Genomic DNA, 23,842 nt, shown 5'->3' with positions numbered 1-23,842 from the left:
TCGGCTATCAAGACATTGTTCTTGTACATTTACTTTATTTATGACTGAAAGTTTCTAAAACTGAAGACACTCGTCCGTGCCCTACACTGCAGTCGAGCTCTGGCAACGTCATTCCCTGTTCATTGGCTGACTATTTTGTGACGTCAGATGCGCAGAACGAACCTGAAGTCGGCCGCCATCGTAAATGATGCGCTCTTTACACGGTTATGAACGAACGAACATTTACATTTTTGTTTATGCACATGGAAAGAAGGAATGTCTCTGAGTGTTGCTCGTGCAAGTAGAGTAATGGAAACGGCTATCGCGACGTCCGTGCCAGCGACAAGCAGCGTTAAGGAACTGTCTGGCCCGCTGTCCCGGTTTGGCGATATTACTATGCGTCCAGAGTACGGCTGACTAGACACGGGCGGCAGCCGAGCAGCAGATGGTAAGTAGGCGGCAGAGGCACGCCTCATTCTGCTGCGGGGAGCGCCCTTCTGCGACACCGATTCCCCGGCTCACGTACGGCACGTGAAGAGACAAGACACGGCGATACCGCAGCTATCTGCCGCCCTCCGGTATAAGGGGCAGCTCCCTGGGCGGCGGCGGCACCGTGAGACATGGGCGGCGCCGGGTGGCGGTGGCTGGTCGCGATGGCGGCGCTGTTGGCGGGCTGCGACGCCTGGAGCGTCCACCTGTACAACGTGACCGACGCCAGCGTCGAGGAGGGCGACTCGCACGGCCGCCTCGGCATCATCTTCCCCGGTACGTGACCGATGCTCCACCTGGGACTCTCCAAGCTACCACTACCTGGACGCTGGTTCTGTACCCCTCCTCAGCCTCTGCAAGTTTCGTGCACATACCAATCACTTAATTAGAGTCCTATCGCTTTAGCTACACTTTCGCAATAGATCTATGCTGATGTCTTTCGCACTTTTGTTTAGCATGTTTTGCAGTTGCTGTGTCTTTTTATATTTCTAGTTCACTACTGCTACAGGGAACCACTTGTATGAATATCAAGGGCTCAGATGGAAACCCAGTCCTAAGCAAAGAAGGGAAAGCAGAAAGGTGGAAGGAGTATACAGAGGGTCTATACAAGGGCGATATACTTGAGCATAATATTATGGAAATGGAAGAAAATGTAGATGAAGATGAAATGGGAGATATGAAACTGCGTGAAGAGTTTGACAAAGCACTGAAAGACCTGAGACGGAACAAGACCCTAGGAATAGACAACATTCCACTACAACTACTGTCAGCCTTGGGAGAACCAGTGCTGACAAAACTCTACTATCTGGTGAGCAAGATGTATGAGGCCAGCGAAATGCCGTCAGGCTTCATGAAGAATATAATAATTCCAATCCCAAAGAAAGCAGATGTTGACAGGTGTGAAAATTATGCGCATTTCTTAATGCATCACTAGAGAATATTCCTTTGGGGTACTTTCCCTATGGAAAGGGCACACTTCATGCCTTGTATTATGTCCTCATCCACATCTGTAGAGCTTTCTTATGAAATTCGATTGGTTCTTTCACTTGACATTTTCCCGACGTTTGCTAAAGTTCTACCCAAATTTGCAGAACCGAAAACGTAAGCGTGACATATTCTGAAAGCAGTTTCAAACGTATGGAGATAATGAGCATTGTAAAAGACATTGCTGTTCTTTTCATTCGCAGCAATTTAAGCTTTGCTCTTAGGCTCCATCCTATGCGCCATTGCTACTTTTATGGAAGGAACAGTACGCCACACACCACTCTACGAAGTCTCAGTGAAAATCAGTTGCATTGCCCTGAAAGATTTGATCATAAACCTCTGAACGTCAGATAAATCGCCCCGTTTACGCGTTATGGCAACGATTTCCGATTTCACTGTTTACCACAGTCCACGCCCCTCCTCCTCCCTCCCTCCCTCCCTCCCTCCCGACACTCTCGTGTTTCTAAAGAAATAATACCCTAATATTCCGAATTTATGGAACAAAGAAATGTAAACTACAGAAATTATTGTAGACAGCACGTTATAGAATTCCGAAGGAATTTATCCCAAAAATAGTGTTCTACTCGTACAGTAGACCAAAGGGAAGTAGATATCCGGGAAGAGCAACGAAACGATAGTGAGATGCTTTTTTGGAGCGGTACCGACAACACTGCCTAATCCATGGAGTGAAGAAGAAGAAGAAGAAGAAGATAACCACGTTTAGTCCATAGAGTTCCCGGAAGAGACACTACGAATCTAAACTATACCGCTTCACATAAAGGGCGAAGCACTCAAACGTTAGAGCCGGACGTCAATGTAACTTCGTACACTTAAACGTCGTCGGTGGTTAGGTAAATAATTAGAGTTATTAGAGTAGCAGTTCTCTATGGTAGGTAGAACGGCCACTAGAATGCTTTATTGTTGCTCATGTTTACTGTTGTTACCAGGCATGTAGGGTATATAAGCGGGAATGCAGCGCCAGATATTAAGCCGTGAGAAGCCGCCCGCTCATGTGAGGCAGTGATACCATCACCTGACAGTTTTTAAAGAGCCGCATTGTGGGTCTTCATCTGGCCGCCTGGTCGGATCATGCAATACCAGATTTTTGGGGCACTGAGATGTGACAGAAGCCCGATACTGGAGTATGAGGTAGGTGAGGCCACGCATAGCCGTCGTGAAGGATCAGGTCTTCCATATCCGACCACCAGACGGCGAAATCGCCGTATTGTGCACCGAGCAGATCGTAACCACTTAACACCTTGCGCCTGCCATCCGAGAACAAGTGATGGACTCCCAGCAACATTCTGTTTCATTGCTCACCATCGGTGGGACGCAAGCTACAGCCGGAATGGGGAATAACCATCCCATGCGCAGGCAGCCGTTAGCATTACAAAGGTACAAACGGCTGCATTTGGAGTGGTACCGTAACCGAAAAGGATGGACTGCTGATAAATTGCGTCACTTTATATTCGTTGATGATAATCGGTTATGCACTATCCTGGATGTTCACGTCGTCGCTATGATTTGTGACTGGTGTGACTTCCCACCTTTCATTGTCAGGCAGAGGGGCAGCGGTGCTACTGTTGGCGTCATGGTGTGGAAAACCATCGGATATGACTTCGCTTTCAGTGATTTAGGGAGCTGTGGGAGCGAAACGGTACGTGACGTACATCCTACGCTACGTGTGTCACCTGTAATGTGACAGTCGTACCATTTATCAACAGTACAAAGCACATCCACACATCGCACGCGTCTCTAAGAGATGTCCGCGTGATGTTGAGCTACTCTCTTGCCAGACCTGTCCCCAATAAAGCTTTGTGTGGGCTTGCTAGGATGTAAATTCTGTCCTAGAGACAGTATCTAGGATAGCACGGACAGGTCACAGCAGCTGTGAGCCAGCATATCTAAGGAGAAGACATAATGGCTCTCTGAGATAGGGGTAATGTCAGGGGTGACCCTGGAAAGTGTGGTAGTACCGCTTTTATTCTCTGTATACATACATAACCTAACGGACAGGGTGAGCAGCAATTTACGGCTATTTGCTTATGACGCTGTGGTGTACGAAAGGTGTCATCGTTGAGTGACTGTAGGAATATACGAGATGCATCAGACAAAATTTCTCGTTGGTGTTGTGAGTGGCAGCTTGCTCTAAATGTATAAAAATGTAAGCTAATACAGACGAGCAAGGCAAACAGCCCAGGAACTCTCGAATACAGCATTAGTAGGGTGCAGCTTTACAGTCACCTTATTTAAATACCTTGTCTTACGTCTATTGCGAGAAAGTCAGGAAAATACATATGGAAGAGAGACTGCATACAGAACGCTGGTGTGACCCATTCTTGAGACTGTTCGAATACCTGGAATTCCAACCAGGTCGAATGACACGTAATATCGATGCAGTTCAGAGGCGGACTTCTAGATTTGTTACCGTTAGGTTCGATCAGCATGCAAGTGTTACGGAGATGTTTCATGAACTTAAATTGGAATCCCTGGAGGGAAGCCGATTCTCTTTCCGGAAGGCACTATTTAACAAATTTAGAGGAACGGCATTTGAGGCCGACGGCAGAACGATTCTACTGCACCCAACGTACATCTCGCGTAAGGCCCAAAGATAAGATAAATTGGACAATCGTTTTCTCCTCACTCTATTTGCGATTGCAGCAGGAGTGGAAATTACTACTAATGATGCAAACTACCCTCCGCCATGCACAGTGCGGTGGATTGTGGATATGTATGTAGATGTAGATATGAGACTCTTCCCAACCGAATCAGCGCGTCATATTGATACCTGTGTTTATAGTGCCACGTGCATTATAAATTTGAGTCGACTTTATAGTAAGTATTCTGTCCAATAAATTTCATTTCGTCTACTCTTCGCCTTCTGGATGCTTTAATCCCTTTGGTAGGGAGTGTAGCTCGAAGAATATCAGTAAGAGATACTATCGCAACAGTTGCTTTCCTCCGCCCAGTCTAATGAGGGGTTGGTGCATAAGTTCGTAGCGTTTTTCTATGAGTTTAATAAAAATAGCTAATACACAAACAGAAATGATAGTGTTCAATATATTCTCCTTCACTGTTTACAAAAGTCTGCCAACGTTTGCGTAACTTGTGGACTCTGCGAATGCAGAAAACACGTGGTCTTGAGGCGAAGAACTCCTCGAGCCATGTTCGAAGTATATTTTCATCTGTAAAGAAAGTTCCTTGAAGGTTTTTCCATAGAAATCGAAAAGGCAGAAATCTCAGGGCACAGTATCAGGTGAGTAAGATGAGTGCGGAAAGGTTAGCCAACCCAACTCCGGTTTATAGTGCTTTGTCAGTCTGTCCACATGTGGGCGGTCGTTATTGTGGAGAAGCAAACTTTCTGGTCGTTGTTCTTGGACTGCCTGAAAGACGTTTCAGTTGTAGACAATAAATGTCATTAGCGATGGTCACACATCGGGGAAACAATTCGTAGTTCAGCACACCGTTACTATTCCACCAGTTGCATGACGTTATATTTTGTGGATGCGCTCAGGTCTCGGTACGCGGAGTAGTTGTTTCTTTTTGGGCCCAACCGTTACCTTGTTGCTTTATGTTAGCATAAAGACACCATTCCTCGTCGCCAGTAACGATTCAGGACAGGAATGGTCGATGTCGTTCAACAGCGAATTGACGACGAGCAAGAAGAGATGAAGATATGGCCACCCATTGATTCTGGTGATTTTGAATTAGAGCATGTGGTACCCACACACCCGATTTTTGAACCCTCCCCATTTCATGCAAATGTTGCACGACGATGGAATGATTGCAGTTCGACACATTTGCCATTTCTGGAGTACCATACAGGTTGTCCTCAACATGGAGAGTTACTACAGATCATCCTTAAAGCAAGCAAACCATTTCTACCGTACTCTGTCCAGTGGCACTGTCCCCACAGACGCGGAAAACGTTTATGGCTACCTCTGCTGGCGTGACCCCTAAATTGAACTCCAACAGAATATTTCCGAAATGTTCCGATTTCTCCACTTAGCACTCAATTTTTGTAGCGCACATAGCTCCATTGGCTCTTTCCAATGAAAAATTTTCAATATTTAAGACCAAATAGCACTGTTGTTGTTGTTGTTGTGGTCTTCAGTCCTGAGACTGGTTTGATGCAACTCTCCATGCTACTCTATCCTGTGCAAGCTTCTTCATCTCCCAGTACCTACTGCAACCTACATCCTTCTGAATGTGCTTAGTGTATTCATCTCTTGGTAGCCCTCTACGATTTTTACCCTCCCCGCTGCCTTCCAGTATTAAATTGGTGATCCCTTGATGCCTCAGAACATGTCCTACCAACCGATCCTTTCTTCTAGTCAAGTTGGGCCACAAACTCCACTTCTCCCCAATCCTATTCAGTACCTCGTCATTAGTTATGTAATCTAGCCATCTAATATTCAGCATTCTTCTGTAGCACCACATTTCGAAAGCTCTCCTCTTGTCTAAACTATTTATCGTCCATGTTTCACTTCCATACTTGGCTACACTCCATACAAATACTTTCAGAAACGACTTCCTGACACTTCAATCTAGATTCGATGTTAACAAATTCCTCTTCTCCAGAAACGCTTTCCTTGCCATTGGGAGTCTACCTTTTTATATCCTCTCTACTTCGACCATCATCAGTTATTTTGCTCCCCAAATAGCAAAACTCCTTTACTATTTTAAGTGTCTCATTTCCTAATCTAATTCCCTCAGCATCATCAGACTTAATTCGACTACATTCCATTATCCTCGTTTATCTTTTGTTCATGTCCATCTTACATCCTCCTTTCAAGATACTGTCCACTTCGTTCAACTGCTCTTCCAAGTCCTTTGCTGTCTCTGACAGAATTACAATGTAATAGGCGAACCTCAAAGTTTTTATTTTTCTCCATGGATTTTAATACCTACTTCGAATTTTTCTTATGTTTCCTTTACTGCTTGCTCAATATACAGATTGAATAACATCGGGGAGAGGCTACAACCCTGTCTCCCTTCCCAACCAATTCTTGCCTTTCATGCCCCTCGACTCTTATAACTGCCTTATGGTTTCTGTACAAATTGTAAATAGCCTTTCGCTCCCTGTATTTTACCCCTGCCACTTTTAGAATTTGAAAGACAGTATTCCAGTCATCATTGACAAAAGCTTTCTCTAAGTCTACAAATGCTAGGAATGCAGGTTTGCCTTTCCTTAATCTTTCTTCTAAAATGAGTCGTAAGGTCAGTATTGCCTCACGTATTACTATGTTTCTACGGAATCCAAACTGATCTCCCACGAGGTCCGCTTCTACCAGTTTTCACATTTGTCTGTAAAGAATTCACGTTAGTATTTTGCAGCTGTGACTTATTAAACTGATTGTTCGGATAGTTCGGAATATTAGGGTATTATTTCTTTAGAAACACCGAGAGTGTCGGGAGGGAGGGAGGGAGGGAGGGGGAGGGGCGTGGACTGTGGTAAACAGTGAAATCGGAAATCGTTGCCATAACGCGTAAACGGGGCGATTTATCTGACGTTCAGACGTTTATGATCAAATCTTTCAGGGCAATGCAACTGATTTTCACTGAGACTTCGTAGAGTGGTGTGTGGCGTACTGTTCCTTCCATAAAAGTAGCAATGGCGCTTAGGATGGAGCCTAAGAGCAAAGCTTAAATTGCTGCGAATGAAAAGAACAGCAATGTCTTTTACAATGCTCATTATCTCCATACGTTTGAAACTGCTTTCAGAATATGTCACGCTTACGTTTTCGGTTCTGCAAATTTGGGTAGAACTTTAGCAAACGTCGGGAAAATGTCAAGTGAAAGAACCAATCGAATTTCATAAGAAAGCTCTACAGATGTGGATGAGGACATAATACAAGGCATGAAGTGTGCCCTTTCCATAGGGAAAGTACCCCAAAGGAATATTCTCTAGTGATGCATTACGAAATGCGCATAATTAAAAGATTGACTTGCGTTCTTTTGTCGCGTCGAGAGGGAACATTCCAACAGAGATGGGATTTATTTGCAGTTGGAACACAGCATCAGTGCCTGTAATATTCATTTGCCCGAATCTGAAAAAAATGAGACATATCGTAAACAGTTCCAGTCGCCATGAATAAAAAAATGTTCTTCGCTTCAGGCCAACATGTTTTTGTTGTCTGTCCTCAGTGTTCAGTGACGTTTAACCGAGGAATTTCAGTAAAATCCTCACACGAAACAAATGCGGGAATGATCGCTCTTCGATATTGACGAATATAAGTTATTTCTCTCTTATGAGAGTGACTAACGAAAGAGCACAACTAAAGCTCGAATGAACAATATGGCTACAAGCCTTTCAAAACGGCCTATGTTTTTCTATGTAGCGACCTATGTAACTCCTAAGAATACATTTAACCCAGAAATTATTATTTAAAATAAGATATCTGATCTTAAGAAATGAACACAATTAAACAACTAATTTTTTAATCAAAGTGTCCACGGGTGTACTGCCGGTCTACAGTGTCCAACGGGCACAATATTTCGGCGATCATACATGTCGCCATCATCACGTGAACTGACGGACTGAGCTCCTGTGAACGTGCCGGCACGGAGATCCGTACGCTATGGCTGCTCAGAGGGAACTGGGTTCGGTCGCGGTGGCGGACGATTTAAATACCCTCCGCCCGCGGCGCGCTCCCTCCGCCGTCCGCGCCCCGCGCCACGGTCGCGCTGTGGAACATATTTCGACGGCGTCTGAGACGACGTCGGAGTGATGGCTCTGTCCGCCGTGGTCGTCACAACTATACGTTTGCTCGATTTACTCTTGATTTACCCAATCGCTGGTTCCCAAGCCTTGCTGAGATTATAGCAACAGTCACGGTTTATGAGGTCGTCATTGGTGTGAATTTCGATGGCCTCTCTAACAACGCTGTCCCAGTATATCGACGTCTGTACCACAATCCTCGTGCGTTCATACTCCATGGCGTGGTTTTCCGACAAACAATGTTCAGCGACCGGCGACTTGCTCGGATACATCAGTCGAGTGTGCCTCTGGTGTTCATGGTATCGATTCTCGACGGTACCCATCGTCTGACCAATATACAACTTGCCACATTGACACGGAATGTGGTACACGCCGGCCTTCCTCAAACGTAGGTCATCTGTGGCGCACCCCACCAGTGCACGAGTTTTATTCGGAGGACAAAACAAAGTTCCGACCCGGTGTTTCTTCAAAATCCGGGCGATTTTCCCCGAGAGTGCGCCTGCATATGGAATAAACGCAGTGCCTACCTCCTTCCTCGTGATTTCATCCATCTCCACAGGTTGTGCTGTAGTGGTTTGGCGGAGAGCACGTTGAATCTGCCACTCTGAGTACCCATTGTTTCGAAACACTTGTTCTCAGATGCTCCAATTCCTGGGGTAGACTCTCTGCGTCAGAGATAGTGCGCGCCCTATGTACTAGACTTAGAGTTTTAAGTACACTATTCCTCTGTGAAGGGTGGTGGCAGCTGTCTGTAATCCGTAAACAGAAAGCACAAGGAACTTATATGTTGCTTCTGTGACTATCCGACAGAGACAGATGAACCCGTAAAGAACTGACAAAACAAATAAGTTTTCATAAAACAAAATAACATGCGTATATCCAGCATCTCAAGCATCTAAGTTTAAAAATGTGAGTTGTCATTCAAAGATTTTTGCATCTTTGCATCACACATGAAAAAAGCATTCCGTGTCTGACATTTTGTGATTTAAAAAGAAACGTCATATTGGCCCCTTGAATTCTAGAAGTTACTAGCATCAACAGTATTTACTTCGAGCATTCATTTACATCTTATTCTGGGAATGCATTTATGTATTTTAGCGCATAAAGGGATTTTTAATGAACTAACCGTACACAGACTTATTTTGAATTTTGCCTCCCTATTCTGGCAATGGATGACACAAAATCTTTCTTAAAAATCGTATCGATTCCTTCAAACCCCATCCTTTACTCACTGCAAAATTTTTAAAAGGTGTATTGCTCTATATTACAAACAGCCTTTCGACGCTTCTGATTCATATGCTGTGTCCATTATATTACATCATTACAGATAGAGAATGAACGTAGTAATGTCTTTGCACCTGATAAAAAATTTAATTTGTAAGTTCGGTAACAGTTCTTTTTAAAGAGAATATTATTGAAATGCTTTGTTTGATGACTTGAAGTACGTGGCTTCAGGTTCGGCGAGTACTATTGGACCGGGGCTGGAAAACGACGTCGGTCTTCAACCCATTATCATCGACAAACCGACAGGAACATGGACTTTGAGGCCGGCGGGACACCCGATGGGCAGAAACTTCAGGTCGGGTTTGCTGATCTCGAGGATTCGTTAGGCAGCTCAAGAAGAGGAAACAAGAAACGTTAAGTGGGCAGTATCAGAGTTGCACAATAACAAAATTTTCTTAGGCTGACCTGAAACAAAGTTTTAGTTAACATAGTCAGTGTTGCAAGAATAACGTCTTTTTTTAAAGATTTATTGGGGACTTTTGTCTCAGTTGGCAAGCCTAATTACGGGCGATGACCGTGTTCGCAGCTATGACTATTTACACAGCTCTGAATAAGCGTCTCTTCAGGACCTTTTTACAAAGTTATGATACAGTGATTAGCTGAAATGTTTAGAACTTCGACAATTACGCGCACAGAGTTACACGATACAACAATTAAATTTACTCCAGTGATAGTTGTTTCGTTCCGCCGTAACAGTCGCTGGAATTATAAGCAGGAACCACGTCCTCGTTTAAGCGTTCGGAAACGTCAGTGTTGTGTCAGTGTCCCACAAATCGTGCTGAATTTTCACCAGGCACAGGCTGTCCATGGATCAACTTCACGACAACGCCACACTCCCAGTTTGACTGTAGTAAGTGTACTTTCATTGTGCCCCTTCTTGTGTTTTTAAAGCTTTTTCGTCCGTGTCGATTCACATAGATTACTCGTATGAGCTTCCTACACCATGCTGTTGCTTAAACACGAGCACTGGATTAACAGATTTAAGTTAACATATTTCGTACTTACTTATACGCAGAAATATTCACCTTGCACTCATGGTTACGTGCGTATTTATCTAGTATTTATATTAACATAGGATCGAACATTGTATCTTTCTACTCCACGGAACGTAGACTTTCGTTAACAAGTTATTTGACTGTCATTCGTAACTTTTACAAGATTTGCTCTTGTACAAAGCTTTTCGTAATTTTTCGGCGTGGCCGTTTCGAATTTTGTAATGAACACATTGAATTTACACTTACAAGGTACATGTATTGATATTGAAAACATCATTATCTCACCTACGAACCAAAAATACTGGAACGATCCAAAGTGAAACAGAACGTGCACGCTACATTCGCGAAAGGAAAAGCACTAGAAGACGCAATAAAAAGATGTCTAATATGAATATTGTTAATCAAACACTAGATAATTCTTGGCCTATTATTGAACACAGTGACAAGATACTGAATTATCCAAAACACAAAAGGAAAACTTGTTGTCACTAGTAACTATGTGCGTTTCAAATCATTGGTCTTGGACAAAAGTGAACAGAGAAGCTTAATCAAACGTACAATTACAGACAGAAAAGGATTGCACTTTCTGTTAACACCAAAATGGAATGCTTTAAGTTCACTCAAGTATTAATGGTCCCAAAGGAAACGAGACATTTATGTATCACTGTTTTGTTCCGTGATCGCACGGTATAATCCACTGTGTGCGTTAAAAATGTTCTGTTATGCAATGAGTATAGGAAACTCCTCCAGAAATGCTCATCGCTCATTGACATACATTTCTGAGTGCACTTGATTCCAGTATATAACGTTCAGTATTCTCTGGTACACTAAATGTATCAAAGCACCGACTGGTGTACAAAATAGTAGTGTGCAGATGTTAACGATTATTTTGGAACATAATTCATGTAATAGCTACAAAAGGAGGACTTATAGAAGTACAACACAAGTACGCATTTTATAAATATTATCACACAAAAAGGCATTTAATGTGTTTCTTCTCCATTGTTTTAATCACTTACATGTTTTATACACTTTTATCTAGAGTTGTTAGCTCATTTCCTAAACATACAAAATTATTAATTAAAAATTATTTTGAAAAGTGTAAATTTGAATTCAATATCTTATTGTCGAAGAACGTACTTTTTAACACACTATGTGATCAAAAGTATCCGGACACCCCAAAAAACATAGGTTTTTGTATTAAGTGCTTGTCCTGCCACCTGCTGCCAGGTACCCATATCAGCAACCTCAGTAGTCATTAGACATGGTGAGAGCAGAATGGGGCCCTCCTTGGAACTCACAGACTTCGAACGTTGTCAGGTGACTGGGTGTCACTTGTGCAATACGTCTGTACACGAGATTTCAACATTCCTAAACATCCCTAGGTCCACTGTTTCCGATGTGATACTGAAGTGGAAACGTGAAGGGACGCTTACAGCACAAAAGCGTACAGGCTGACCTTGTCTGTTGACTGACAGAGACAGCCGACAGTTGAAGAGGCTCGTAATGTGTAATAGGGAGACATCTATCCAGACCATCACATAGGAATTCCAAAATGCCTCAGCATTTAGCATTTAGCAGACAGAACACGTATGTAACAATTTGTGCACCAGTCGATGGATGTTGGGGAAGTGGTAGTAAGTGTAAATTTTCTCTTGCATTTCTATACATCAAAATGACTGTACGCTTCATGCGTATATCAGAAGAGTTTGTCTTTATGTGCAGAAGGAATGCCCACAGACCACAAATTGGAATCTTCAGTATACGTGCCAAAGAAGACATTATCATGCACGTTATAGTACTATGACAATTTGTGACGTGGCTGCTAAGAGACGTTTCACCATTTTGTATTTCTGCTATGCATCGGGCAACATTTCCATTTGGCGCCATATCTCTAAATAATACTGTATGTATTGGGTCTTTCGCTAAGAGTACTTTGAAATCCGACCCTTGGCCAACAAGCTCTGAGAATTTGGGCAACCGTTGTGGCAAACGAGATAACACATCAGCATTCGAATTGTCCTTGCCACTATCACGAATAAACTGAAAATCATATTCCTGCAAAAACAGTGACCAACGTGCAGGTTGTGAATGAAGTAGTTGAGAACTTGTAGGAACCTTGATGACTGATGGTCACAGGGTTACAATAAGCCTTAGCATGTTCCTCATACTCAAAAAACTAATTTTTTTGGATGCCCACATGATGGATAGGGCTTCCACATCCGTGACTGAACGAGATCGTTCACACTCTAAGTACATCTCTTGCAAAGCTTTTAACATTAACATCTATCTTACCATCATTTCTTACAACTTGGAATAAGCATGTGCTGTGGACTGATGAAAGTGTGTTGTAATGAAAATACAAACAGATGCATGATTTCTAGGATAGCACACGCACGATGAAAGTAACACAGAATAATGAATAGTAAAAAAATATTATTCACCCTTTATAACCCGGACTGCAGCAGTTGTAGAGTGCAGGTTTAGATTGTCTGCCCTCCGTTGACCACTTCCGTGAACACAAACTAAATAATGCTTTCTGTATTAAAGGCAGAAGAAAATTGATCTACTGCCTTGATGAGCTTATAACAGAGCTTTAAGTGGAAGGACATAATCATAATTTTATTGTAAACAACCATCCAGTAAAATCTGCTGATACTCAAATCCAAACTCTTAAAAACACAGAAAAACTGATTTAAAACAATGTGTCAAAAACAACTACAATGAAACTTTTACTTTAATGCGGTACCTTGGCCAAGAGAAACTTTACAACGAGAAGTGGATGTAACACATGCGCTCATCCTATCACAGTTACTGCACTACCTCACTCGTCTGTCTTTGCTCAATGCAAACAGTTAGAAAAGGCAAAGAACTTTCAGAATACAGCACATTTGAGCAACATGGCGTTTTTTCGGGCTCCTCCCGCAGTTGAGTCACGTAGAACACGCCCAGTATTCAGACCCTTGTGCGACGACCGTTCCAATCACCACAGTACACTATAACTAAAAAAGGTTAATGGTTGGTACTAACCACGGTGTTACCGATGGGAACACGTCGTGTAGCTGGTTGACGCAGTCCGGGGCTCCGCTCTTCCGTCTCGCGGCCTGGTTGCAACCGTTCTCCGGCCGTCCCTCATGACAGTCGGCAGAGGGCGACACTGAGTGACGCTGGTCGCGCCGCGCTGTGGTACCGGCGCGGAAAGGTTGTGCGTGGCATTCACAGGCGTCTGACACGTGGCGATTACACCATTGGCACATGCTCCACCGCCAGTACTAAGTCCACCGGAGTTGGGCACCTCTGTAACTTGGACCATGCATTAGCCTCACCAACCTGGTTAGTAACATATATTCGTAAAGTAGTCTGAGGGGGCGAAATGCATGATCACCAAATGACACACCATGAAGCTTTTCACATCGGAGACAAGGTTTATAGAGAATCTATGCAGGTATCTTTGCTTGAGGTTCAATAATAGCAATGTTTAAATTCACTTTGCGCAGGAAAGCATAGATGACTGAGTCCACTACAACACATATTATTGCGTATCCCCACTAACATTATGTGTTAAGTCACTGAAGTATCCACAATTTCCAGCCCAGAAAAGTAACAAAATTATTTGGTTGTATCCGACTTGGCGTACAGCTTAACCTACGATATGTGGACAGGAAACATTCTTTTATTTTGCGGGTTTATTACCAGCAAGGTGACTGGGGTAACGAAGCGCAAGATTTGCACATGACCGACGAACCGGAGCAATAGCTTCCACGTAATTTCATCCACCGCCCGACTTACTGCACCAAAATTCCTTACCCATACCTTGTCCCCCGCCTTCAGAGTGATCGGCTGTCTACCAGCATTGTAACTCATTTTCATTTGCTCGTGGTGACTCTTCTGCAAATTCTTCCTCACCATCTCCCAGTTGGCACGAATTTGTGCACCGTCCACCCTTTCTGGCAACAAATCACTAAGTGACCACAAACTCGCCAGGGGTGATTAGGTTTAAAAGTAGACATCACCTGGCGGGGGTGGCCTTACAGGTCTCATGGGTAGCAGTAGTGAAGGCATACCCTAACCTTGACAAGGAACTATACTAGTGAGCCTGATCATTATGGTGGAATGCGATCAGCACTGCCCTCAAATTCCTGTTCATCCGTTCTGCCGTAGAGGGTCCGGATAATATGGTGTGGTGGTAGTGTATGGGCTACTCCCACTTTGAAACAAAAGTTACGCAAAGTAGCGGAATTAAAAGATAGTGCATTGTTAGAAACCAATACACGACAAGGTCCAAAGATACTATGTAAGCACAGTATGGATGCTTGCGAGGCTACATTGCAGGTAGGCATCAGCCAGCAAAAACGCGTGAACGCATGCAAGCAAACAAAGATATAATGGTTTCCATCTTTTGAATGCGGAAGGGATCCTACATAAGCAATATACCACCTCTCCATGGGCTTCCTCGCCTCTTCCGAAGCTAAGAACCCCTGCTTGGCGTTCATCACTGGCTTGCTAAACCCACACGTTTTACACTATGATACCATTTGCTTAATATGCCTCTCTATGCCTTTCCAAGTAAAATGCTCCTTAATGTTCATGCGAGTGTTAGAGATCCCCAAGTGTCCACTTACTGGTGTTTCATGATAGTATTTGAAGACCATAGGGGTCATATTTTTAGGCCGCATTGCCTTGGGGTCACCCTTCCCACGCGTCACACAACGTTCCCCTTTCGGCAATAGGGCCTAACAAACTCGCTGCGCTGTATTCTCTGTTTAAACTTGTGCAGTATGGGGTTTTCTTCCTGCTGCAGAGTAACATATTTGAACAGTAATGGCAACCCGCTCAAAATGGCACAACTGTGCTCATTGAACTCATTTAACCCAGAACCACACAGTTTCAGTTATCCCGACCGCTGGCCTCTCCGAAACCTCCCTCTTCGCCCTGCTGCTCCTCGAACTCCGGCTGGAGCTTTCGGCTTAAGCTGTCAGCCACAACATTCTCCGAGCCCCTTATATGCTTCACCCTGAACTTGAATTCGTATCGTCCACCTCGCTATTCTGCCTGTTCGCCTCAGTATTGCAAACACCCAACTAAGCGCTTGATTGTCCGTTTCCAACAGAAATGGTTGGTGTTCGAGACATAATTTAAATTTTTCGAGAGCGCACAGGACTGATAAGGCGTCAAGTTCGTATACCGAATACTATGCTTCTAACGGAGAAAGAAAACGTGAGGCATAAGCGATTTGGTGTCTTCCCAGCTTCTTCTTGCAACAGAACTGCAGCAACTCCCAACATGGAGGCATCAGTCTGAACTATTGGCCATCGCTACTGGGATGGGATGTAGGTTTTAGTTTGATCAAGGTACTAATGCGTGTAATATGCACTCGTCCGAATCTGAAGAAATGACAGTTATCATGCACTTTGTACACGACGGTACGAAGAGGTGGGCTACAGAGTACTACGGCAACTGTCGCCATAGGAAAGCTGTACAGAAGCAGGAAAGATCGGTGTACAAGTTAACACGGTGAGCAAAAGATTTACTTTTGTTTCGCTAGTCGTACGTAGACTCATTACAAATAAAGCAGCAAGAAAACAGAGTGCCGCTATCACACTGTCAACAAGAATGAAACTCGCTGTGCCACGCGCTGTTAATGGTGTCGATGAGATGAGGCTCCAAATATGAGTGGGGTGCGTGGCTGTCTCCAGCCATCCTATACTGCAGCAGCAGCAGTGTTTTAAGTATAGAGATACTGAAGACGTGGCTCCGCGAGCGTGCTTCATTGGGTCCGACAGATCCTGTATGACCACTATCGGCATTGCCATTCTGTTACCGACTGTGTAGTGTATGTGAGATGGTATCAGTGCGTGATAGAATGGTCAGTGCTGTCTGTTGCAAGGAACTATAGACAATCCAAGCTAATGTGACTGAAGGCTTCCTCCTGGCTCTAGAGCAAGGCTGGTTATCAGTTATGCCAGAACTGGAATATTGTCCACACATAAAAATGCAGGAGACAGATTGTTTCAGTGGTGACCAGGATTAATCCTAGAAAAAAATCTGACCCTTCACCTCTACATGTGCTGTCATTAGGCATTGTCTTACCAACTGCAGCTCAGAGGGGTACTCTGCGCCAGTCATAGTCCTGATGTGGGCGACCCAATTTACTGCTACTGGACGCCACATCTACCAGCTAGGGACCATGGGCTGTGCCTAGTCACGATGCTGCTGGAAGCTGAAATGGTGCCTTCCAGCTAGGGGGCCATATGTTACCTGATGTGTGAGAATTCACTGCGCTTACTTGGGCTACTAGGGTCCACACCTGGCCGTGATTCACTGCTGAGCCTCGACCTGCCTTGTGCACGCACCCTGTACTGCTGCATGTTTGCGTGTGAGGGCCACTGTGGCTGCATCCTAGGCTGAAGTCCACGGCTCATATCTCTGAACTCAGGTGTGTCTTCCACTGAGACGCAGATCTGCAACATACAGTGTGACTGACTTACTGGATGTCATTTCTGTGTGTTGTGTTCCTGCCTGTGCCTGATTCGGCAATACACTCACCAGCGTGCTGACAACATGCCTCAGTCATTTCTGCTACCTGCCTGGAGTGCCGACTGGCCACACACAGCTCTGACTCCTGCAGTGTTGGAACTTACAGATACTCTCATTCGAGGTGATCAACAGATCACAAGCAGACGCCTCGCTGCTCGACTGGACGTCTCTGTGGGTAGTGGTGACACGCTCGTCCAGCAGATGGGGTACACAAAGGTGTGTCTGCCCGCTTGGCTCTTTGGCACCTAACATCAAAAGCAACAAGTTTAGCGCAATAGAGTATACACTCCGCGGAAAGCAGTATGTGGATGGTGGGGAGGTTATTCATGCAAAAAGACGTAGGATTCGAATTCGACCAGATGAATGCAACCATGCAGGCACACAGGCCCTGTAAGGTGTCAGGCAAATCCAACATCTTCCATAAAAACCCTGACATGATAAGCAAATCCAGTAGTACGTCACATAGCGCCGAATAAATCGTGACATTAAATTAAACAAGTAATACGAGTAACGAGTGAGCAAATGGAATACCACAGACTAGCACAAGAATGCCTAAATGCATGATATACCTTCCCACCGTGAGACAGACGCAGTTCGGAGGGGAGAAACGAGAACAGAAGCCGAGAGCAGAACCGTGTTAAACTGGAAGGCCCTACGATAAAGGACGGAAACCCACGTCGCCAGCTAACCGCTAGGACCACCCCACAGCCCATGTTAAAAGATAGAGCCTTCCAGAAGAACAGTATAGATCTTACGATAATACTAAAAGGATCACACCAGCTCCAAGTTTTAGCGTGAGACTTTTTCGCGTCTCTGTTGCGTTGCAAACTTTAAAAACATTGCCCCACCACGAAAAGTATAACGTTTCTCACTGGATGGACAGGATTTTTGTAGGCGGAGCTTAAGATTAACATTGAGACACTGATTGGTCAGATGAAAACACAGCCAGATAGTTTTTTTTTTAAACCAACTTCGGTAAGTTGTCGTAAGGAAAAGTTAGGAGGAGAGTTGCTTTCGAGACGGCGAGGTGAGCGGAGCCGTGCTGCCCGCCGCCACCTGACGAGAACCGACAAGGTAATGAACGCATGCGATGCCGCATAACAGCGCATAAAGCTTCACTCAGAAATGCAGAAGTCTCATCTGTTACACCCCTTTTTGGGTAATACTAGCGTCGATCGTCAATTAAAGCTAATGGTATTCACGTTTGCCACTTGAAGTAAAAATTTGAAACGCGATGATTTTTGTTATATAGTTATTGAGAAGCCACATCAGCCACTATCATATACGACAAGTTAGATAAGTAATTAAAGATAATTGAGTGTCCTGTAGACCATTTTGATAGTTTTCTCTTTTGTGAAACTTAATTTAAACCTAGATTATAGATGTGATATGGCATAGGTCATCCTTCGATCCATTGTAGAACTTGGAAACCCATTCAGGGAATATTCGTTCACATTTTTGTTGAACGCAGTTGGTTTTTACCAACCCGTATTAAAACATTTCCTTTTATCAATAGTGCAATTTATAAGCAATGTTTTGTGAGTAGAATAAAATTTCCAATGGTAAGCTTAACTGCTTTTTCAACGTTATTTTACCAGCTAACTAAAAAATGGGAAAGCCTTGAACCCCTTCCACTAAATTTAGTTAGTATTAAGATTCTTTTACAGGGAGTGCAGTGGAGCTGACGCTGAAATCATTAAGTATTTGGTTATATCATCGCTAGTCTCACTGAACTCTTCTGAACTCTACATGTCATGTGTGGTCTGACGTCTCCTTACCAGCAACAGGCCCCAGGTTCAAACAAGTCAATTCCCTAAAAAACACGCTCAGAGTGTCGTTGCGCGAAAGTGGTAGGGAGACACGATATAGAACAAACAGAAACCACGCAGAATGTTAGAGCCCTCCCAGTAAATTGGTGTATGACCGTCGCATTGAACGGAAATTATGTTGAAAAATAGAGCTTTTGTGGCCAAAAGAGTGGGGAGTTTCATGGTGTATTGGAATACTGAATAAAATCACACTATTTTGAGAAAAATCTAATGAAATCCTAACTTACGTGTGATGTGTTCATCTCTTATCAACGGAAAGCCGGGCGCCCACAGAAAGAGGTATGCAAATGTGGGCAAACACCTGATGCATGGCCACTAAGGATGGTGGACCACAAAACCGGTCAAACGCACGCTTTCATACGAAGAGGATAGCCTATACTGGCTCCGCAAAAGGTCGCCCAGCAGCGCCCGCACTCCATTGGCAGCGCTGAAACACTCTGTCGTAGCCAACTCCCCTGATGTCAGACGTTCCTGTGTCTCGTAAATTTAATTTCAGTGGCTTGTAAACAGATGCTGTCTTTCTGAGCTACTGACCAGGTCTCTCAAAAAATGTGTGTGAAATCTTATGGGACGTAACTGCTAAGGTCATCAGTCCCTAAGATTACACACTATTTAATCTAAATTATCCTAAGGACAAACACACAAACCATGCCCAAGGGAGGACTCGAACCTCCACCGTGACCAGCCGCACAGTCCACGACTGCAGCGCCTTAGACCGCTCGCCAGATCTCGTAGCCATATGTCTAAACAGTTGGAACTACTGTAAAGTGAGGCTTCCGTGGACGTCATCACAATCAATAACATTTTTCTGGGTTTGAGGCCGCATTTTCAACTATAAAGTCCCGACGTTTCGGCGACTGTTGCAAGGCTCCTTCCTCAGGGTGTATTGCTTATAAGACCTGACATTGTAGTACAGATGCTAAAAGACTCAATCTAGACCTAGTTATGTATGTAGTAATATGCCTTTTACGTTTTATACCCGCTCCTGCCGTAAAGTTAGTAATAATGAAAAAATACATTTATGGATGAAAGGACTTTGTGTACTTGCTGGGAATGTAACTGTAACTGGTGATGTAACCCTGTATTTTAATTATTAATAAAGTCTGATCTGTAGCGTCAGCAGCCAGCAGCCAATCGTTAGACGTACATCTGATGAAGGATGCAACAATAAAAAAAAAATCGATAACATAGTGCCGCGTTGGCCAGTGAGCGCCTGCGAGGCTGCATGATGCAACCCGCTACTAGAACAACTTCAGCGCGCGTCCGTGATTACGTTCCGCGCCTCCCCTCTCACCGGTTAAGTCTGTTATCAGCGCTGTTATGCAATCAAGGTCAGGCGCTCAGTATAAAAGCGGCCAACGCAAACCAGCGACATCATTCCATTGTGAGCTATATGTGCAACAGCTTTGAAGCACTATACCTCGTTGACGTGTGTATCGTCAACGTCGCCATCGCATGCCAGTCTACAAACACATAATAAGCTTGGAGAATAAACTTGGCACAAATGGAACTGCACAAAGTGTCGTATTGAATGGACCGATTTTTTTTTCCGTGGATGTCGAGTTAATTTCAGTCTTGACGTTGCCACAGGGAGTATTGGAAGTGGATGGTTTACCCTCGCTATCGTCCGATGTGAGAATGCCTCGTACCTGGATTGGAATGATTTGCCGACCGAGATGTCATCGCTTATAAGACCTGGCATTTTGGAATATGTGCTAAGACTCAATCTAGACCTAGTTATGTATATAATAATATGCCTTTTACATTGTATACCCGCTCATGTCGCTAGCAATACACCCTGAGGAAGGCGTCTTGCAACTGTCGCCGAAATGTTGGAACTTTAGAGTTGACAATGCTGATATCCTGTGTCACCACTGTCAGTCACTGAGGTGTGGTAGTGGCCGTGCTGCATGTACAGGGGATGGGAAAAAAATAGGTAAACACCAAAACGTAACTCATTATCATACGTAATACGGTTTAGGAGGAACGTTGGCATTCGAAACAGCTTCCATTTGTCTCGGAATGGATAAATAGTGGGCACGTATGTTTTCCAAGGTAATCGTATACCATTATTCCTGCAAAACACTGGCAAGTTCACGTTCCGATGATGGAAGTGGATAGCGAACACGGACCATTCTCTCCAAAGTAGACGACAAAGGCTCAATAACACTGATATTTGGTGACAGTGATGGCCAGGGTAGATGTGTTAGTTCATCCCCGTGCTCACAAAACCAGTTGTGGGCAATACGAGCGGTGTGAATATGGTCCCTGTAGTCTTGGATCACAGCATCACCATTTGAGTAAGAATCATTGTACCATGGGAAGGACCTGATGAACCAAAATGCTCACATAAACGTTAGCAGTAATAGAAGACTGCCGAGTACCCATGTGGCGCAAGGAATACAACAACATGTCTGCCCAAATCATCACCGCACCTCAGCCATGTTTCACTGTTCGTGCGCAAACTGGGCCAGAGATTGGAAATCGGTAAAACAAGATTTATATTACTTACGTTTTGCTGTCACAGACTTTTGCGTCACTGATGTGTGGTTTTGGGATTCAAGATCATCCAGCAATTCCCTGCCTATGGAGCTCTCTTCTTGTTGTTTTGGTGCTGACTGGGTTTGCGAGTGCGACATTCAGTTCTGCAGTGGCTTTGGCAGCTCTCGTCCCCTTATTTTTCGTAACTATCCTCTTCAGAGATGGGTTAAAAACTGTCATGAGCACAACGGAATATTTATTAGCGATGGTTAACGGTTTAGGTGGGAAGGTTACTTCTTCATTTCATTTATATAATGGTGGTAGACGGTGGCAGGGCTCCGTTCACCACAACCACTTAGCATCATTATGCAGGGTGGTCCATTAATCGGGACCGGGCCAAATATCTCACGAAATAAGCGTCAAACGAAAAAACTACAAAGAACGAAATTCGTCTAGCTTGAAGAGGGAAACCAGATGGCGCTATGGCTGGCCCGCTAGATGGCGCTGACATTGGTCAAACGGATATCAACTGCGTTTTTTAAAATAAGAACCCCCATTTTTATTGCATATTTGTGTAGTACGTAAAGAAATATGAATGTTTTAGTTGGACCACTTTTATCGCTTTGTGATAGACGGCGTTGTAATAGTCACAAACGTATAAGTACGTGGTATCACGTAACATTCCGCCAGTGCGGACGGTATTTGCTTCCTGATACATTACCTGTGTTAAAATGGACCGTTTACCAATTTCGGAAAAGGTCGATATCGTGTTGATATATGGCTATTGTGATCAAAACGACCAACGGGCGTGTGCTATGTATGCTGTTCGGTATCCTGGACATCATCCTAGTGTCCGAACCGTTCGCCCGATAGTTACGTTATTTAAGGAAACAGGAAGTGTTCAGCCACCTGTGAAACGTCAACAAAGACCTGCAACAAATGATGATGCCCAAGTAGGTGTTTTAGATGCTGGCGTGGCTAATCCGAACATTAGTAGCAAGCAAACTGCGCGAGAATCGGGAATCTCAAAAACTTCGGTGCTGAGAATGCTACATCAACATCGATTGTACCCGTACCATATTTCTATGCAGCAAGAATTGCATGGCGACGCCTTTGAACGCCGTATTCAGATATGCCACTGGGCACAAGAGTAATTACGGGACGATGACAGTTTCTTTGCACGCGTTCTATTTAGCGACGAAGCGTCATTCACCAACAGCGGTATCGTAAACCTGCATAATATGCACTATTGGGCAACGAAAAATCGACGTGGCCTGCGACAAGTGGATCATCAGCGGCCTTGGCGGGTTAATGTATGATGCGGCATTATGGGAGAAAGGATAATTGGCCCCCATTTTCTCGATGGCAATCTAAATGGTGCAATTTATGCTGATTTACTACTTAATGCTCTACCGATGTTAGTACAAGATGTTTCACTGCTTGGCAGACTGGCGATGTACTTCCAACATGATGGATGTCCGGCACATAGCTCGCATGTGGTTGAAGCGGTACTGAATAGCATATTTCATGACAGGTGGATTGGTCGTGGAAGCACCATACCATGGCCCGCACGTTTCACCAGATCTGGTGTCCCCGGATTTCTTTCTGTGGTGAATGTTGAAGGATATTTGCTATCGTGATCCACCGACAACGCCTGACAAAATGCGTCTGCACATTGTCAATGCATGTGCGAACATTCCGGAAGGTGAACTACTAGCTGTTGAGAGGAATGTCGTTACACGTACTGCCAAATGCATTGAGGTTGACGGGCATCATTTTGAGCATTTATTGCATTAATGTGGTATTTACAGGTTATCACGCTGTAATAGCATGCGTTCTCAGAAGTTCATAAAGGTACATGTATCACATCAGAACAACCGAAATAACATGTTCAAACGTACCTACGTTCTGTATCTTAATTTAAAAAACCTACCTGATACCAACTGTTCGTCTAAAATTGTGAACCATATGTTTGTGGCTATTACAGCGCCATCTATCACAAAGAGAAAAAAGTGGTCCAACTAAAACATTCATATTTCTTTACATACTAAACGAATATGTAATAAAAAATGAAGGTTCCTATTTTTTAAAAAAACGGAGTTGATATCCGTTTGGCCTATGGCACCGCCATCTAGCGGGCGAACCATAGCGCCATCTGTTTTCCCCCTTCAAGCTATACGAGTTTCGTTCCTTGCAGTTTTTTTTGTTTGACGCTTATTTCGTGAGATATTTGGCCCGGTCATAATCAATAGACCACGCTGTATAAATGATCTGAAGGTGGTGAGATTCAGACCGAAACCAGTAACTTTCGCAAATAAATATTTTGTTGCGGTCAACACAGTTTTTAATCAATTTAAGTATTTTTGCTAGCCACTATTTTCCCCCAGAAGAAATGTTCTAATAAATTACAATATTCTTCAGTGATCGCCTGTCGCTATCACTCAAGACACACTTTCGACCGCGTTGTGACTCACCGGGTGATGTTCCTTCACTTTCCCAGTATGCGGTATAAATCTTTGATGCGGTGCCCCTTGAAACACCAA

The 23,842-nt window shown here is 44.0% G+C and overlaps 1 protein-coding gene across 1 annotated transcript in view; it reads left to right on the top strand.

Moving 5' to 3' along the window:
- The first annotated feature begins 608 nt into the window (after positions 1 to 608).
- LOC126284730 (phospholipase A2-like) overlaps positions 609 to 23,842 on the top strand; it is a 41,009-nt gene continuing 17,775 nt past the window's right edge. The window contains exon 1 of the mRNA XM_049983865.1: positions 609 to 744. Coding sequence (XP_049839822.1) covers positions 633 to 744 — 112 coding nt within the window. The 5' untranslated portion in view covers positions 609 to 632. The remainder of the gene's footprint in view (positions 745 to 23,842) is intronic.

This window comes from Schistocerca gregaria, chromosome 8, assembly GCF_023897955.1.
Source record: "Schistocerca gregaria isolate iqSchGreg1 chromosome 8, iqSchGreg1.2, whole genome shotgun sequence".
Classification (NCBI taxonomy): Eukaryota; Metazoa; Arthropoda; class Insecta; order Orthoptera; family Acrididae; genus Schistocerca; species Schistocerca gregaria.
Note: the sequence above shows the minus strand (reverse complement) of the source record. Positions and strands in the feature narration are given on the sequence as shown.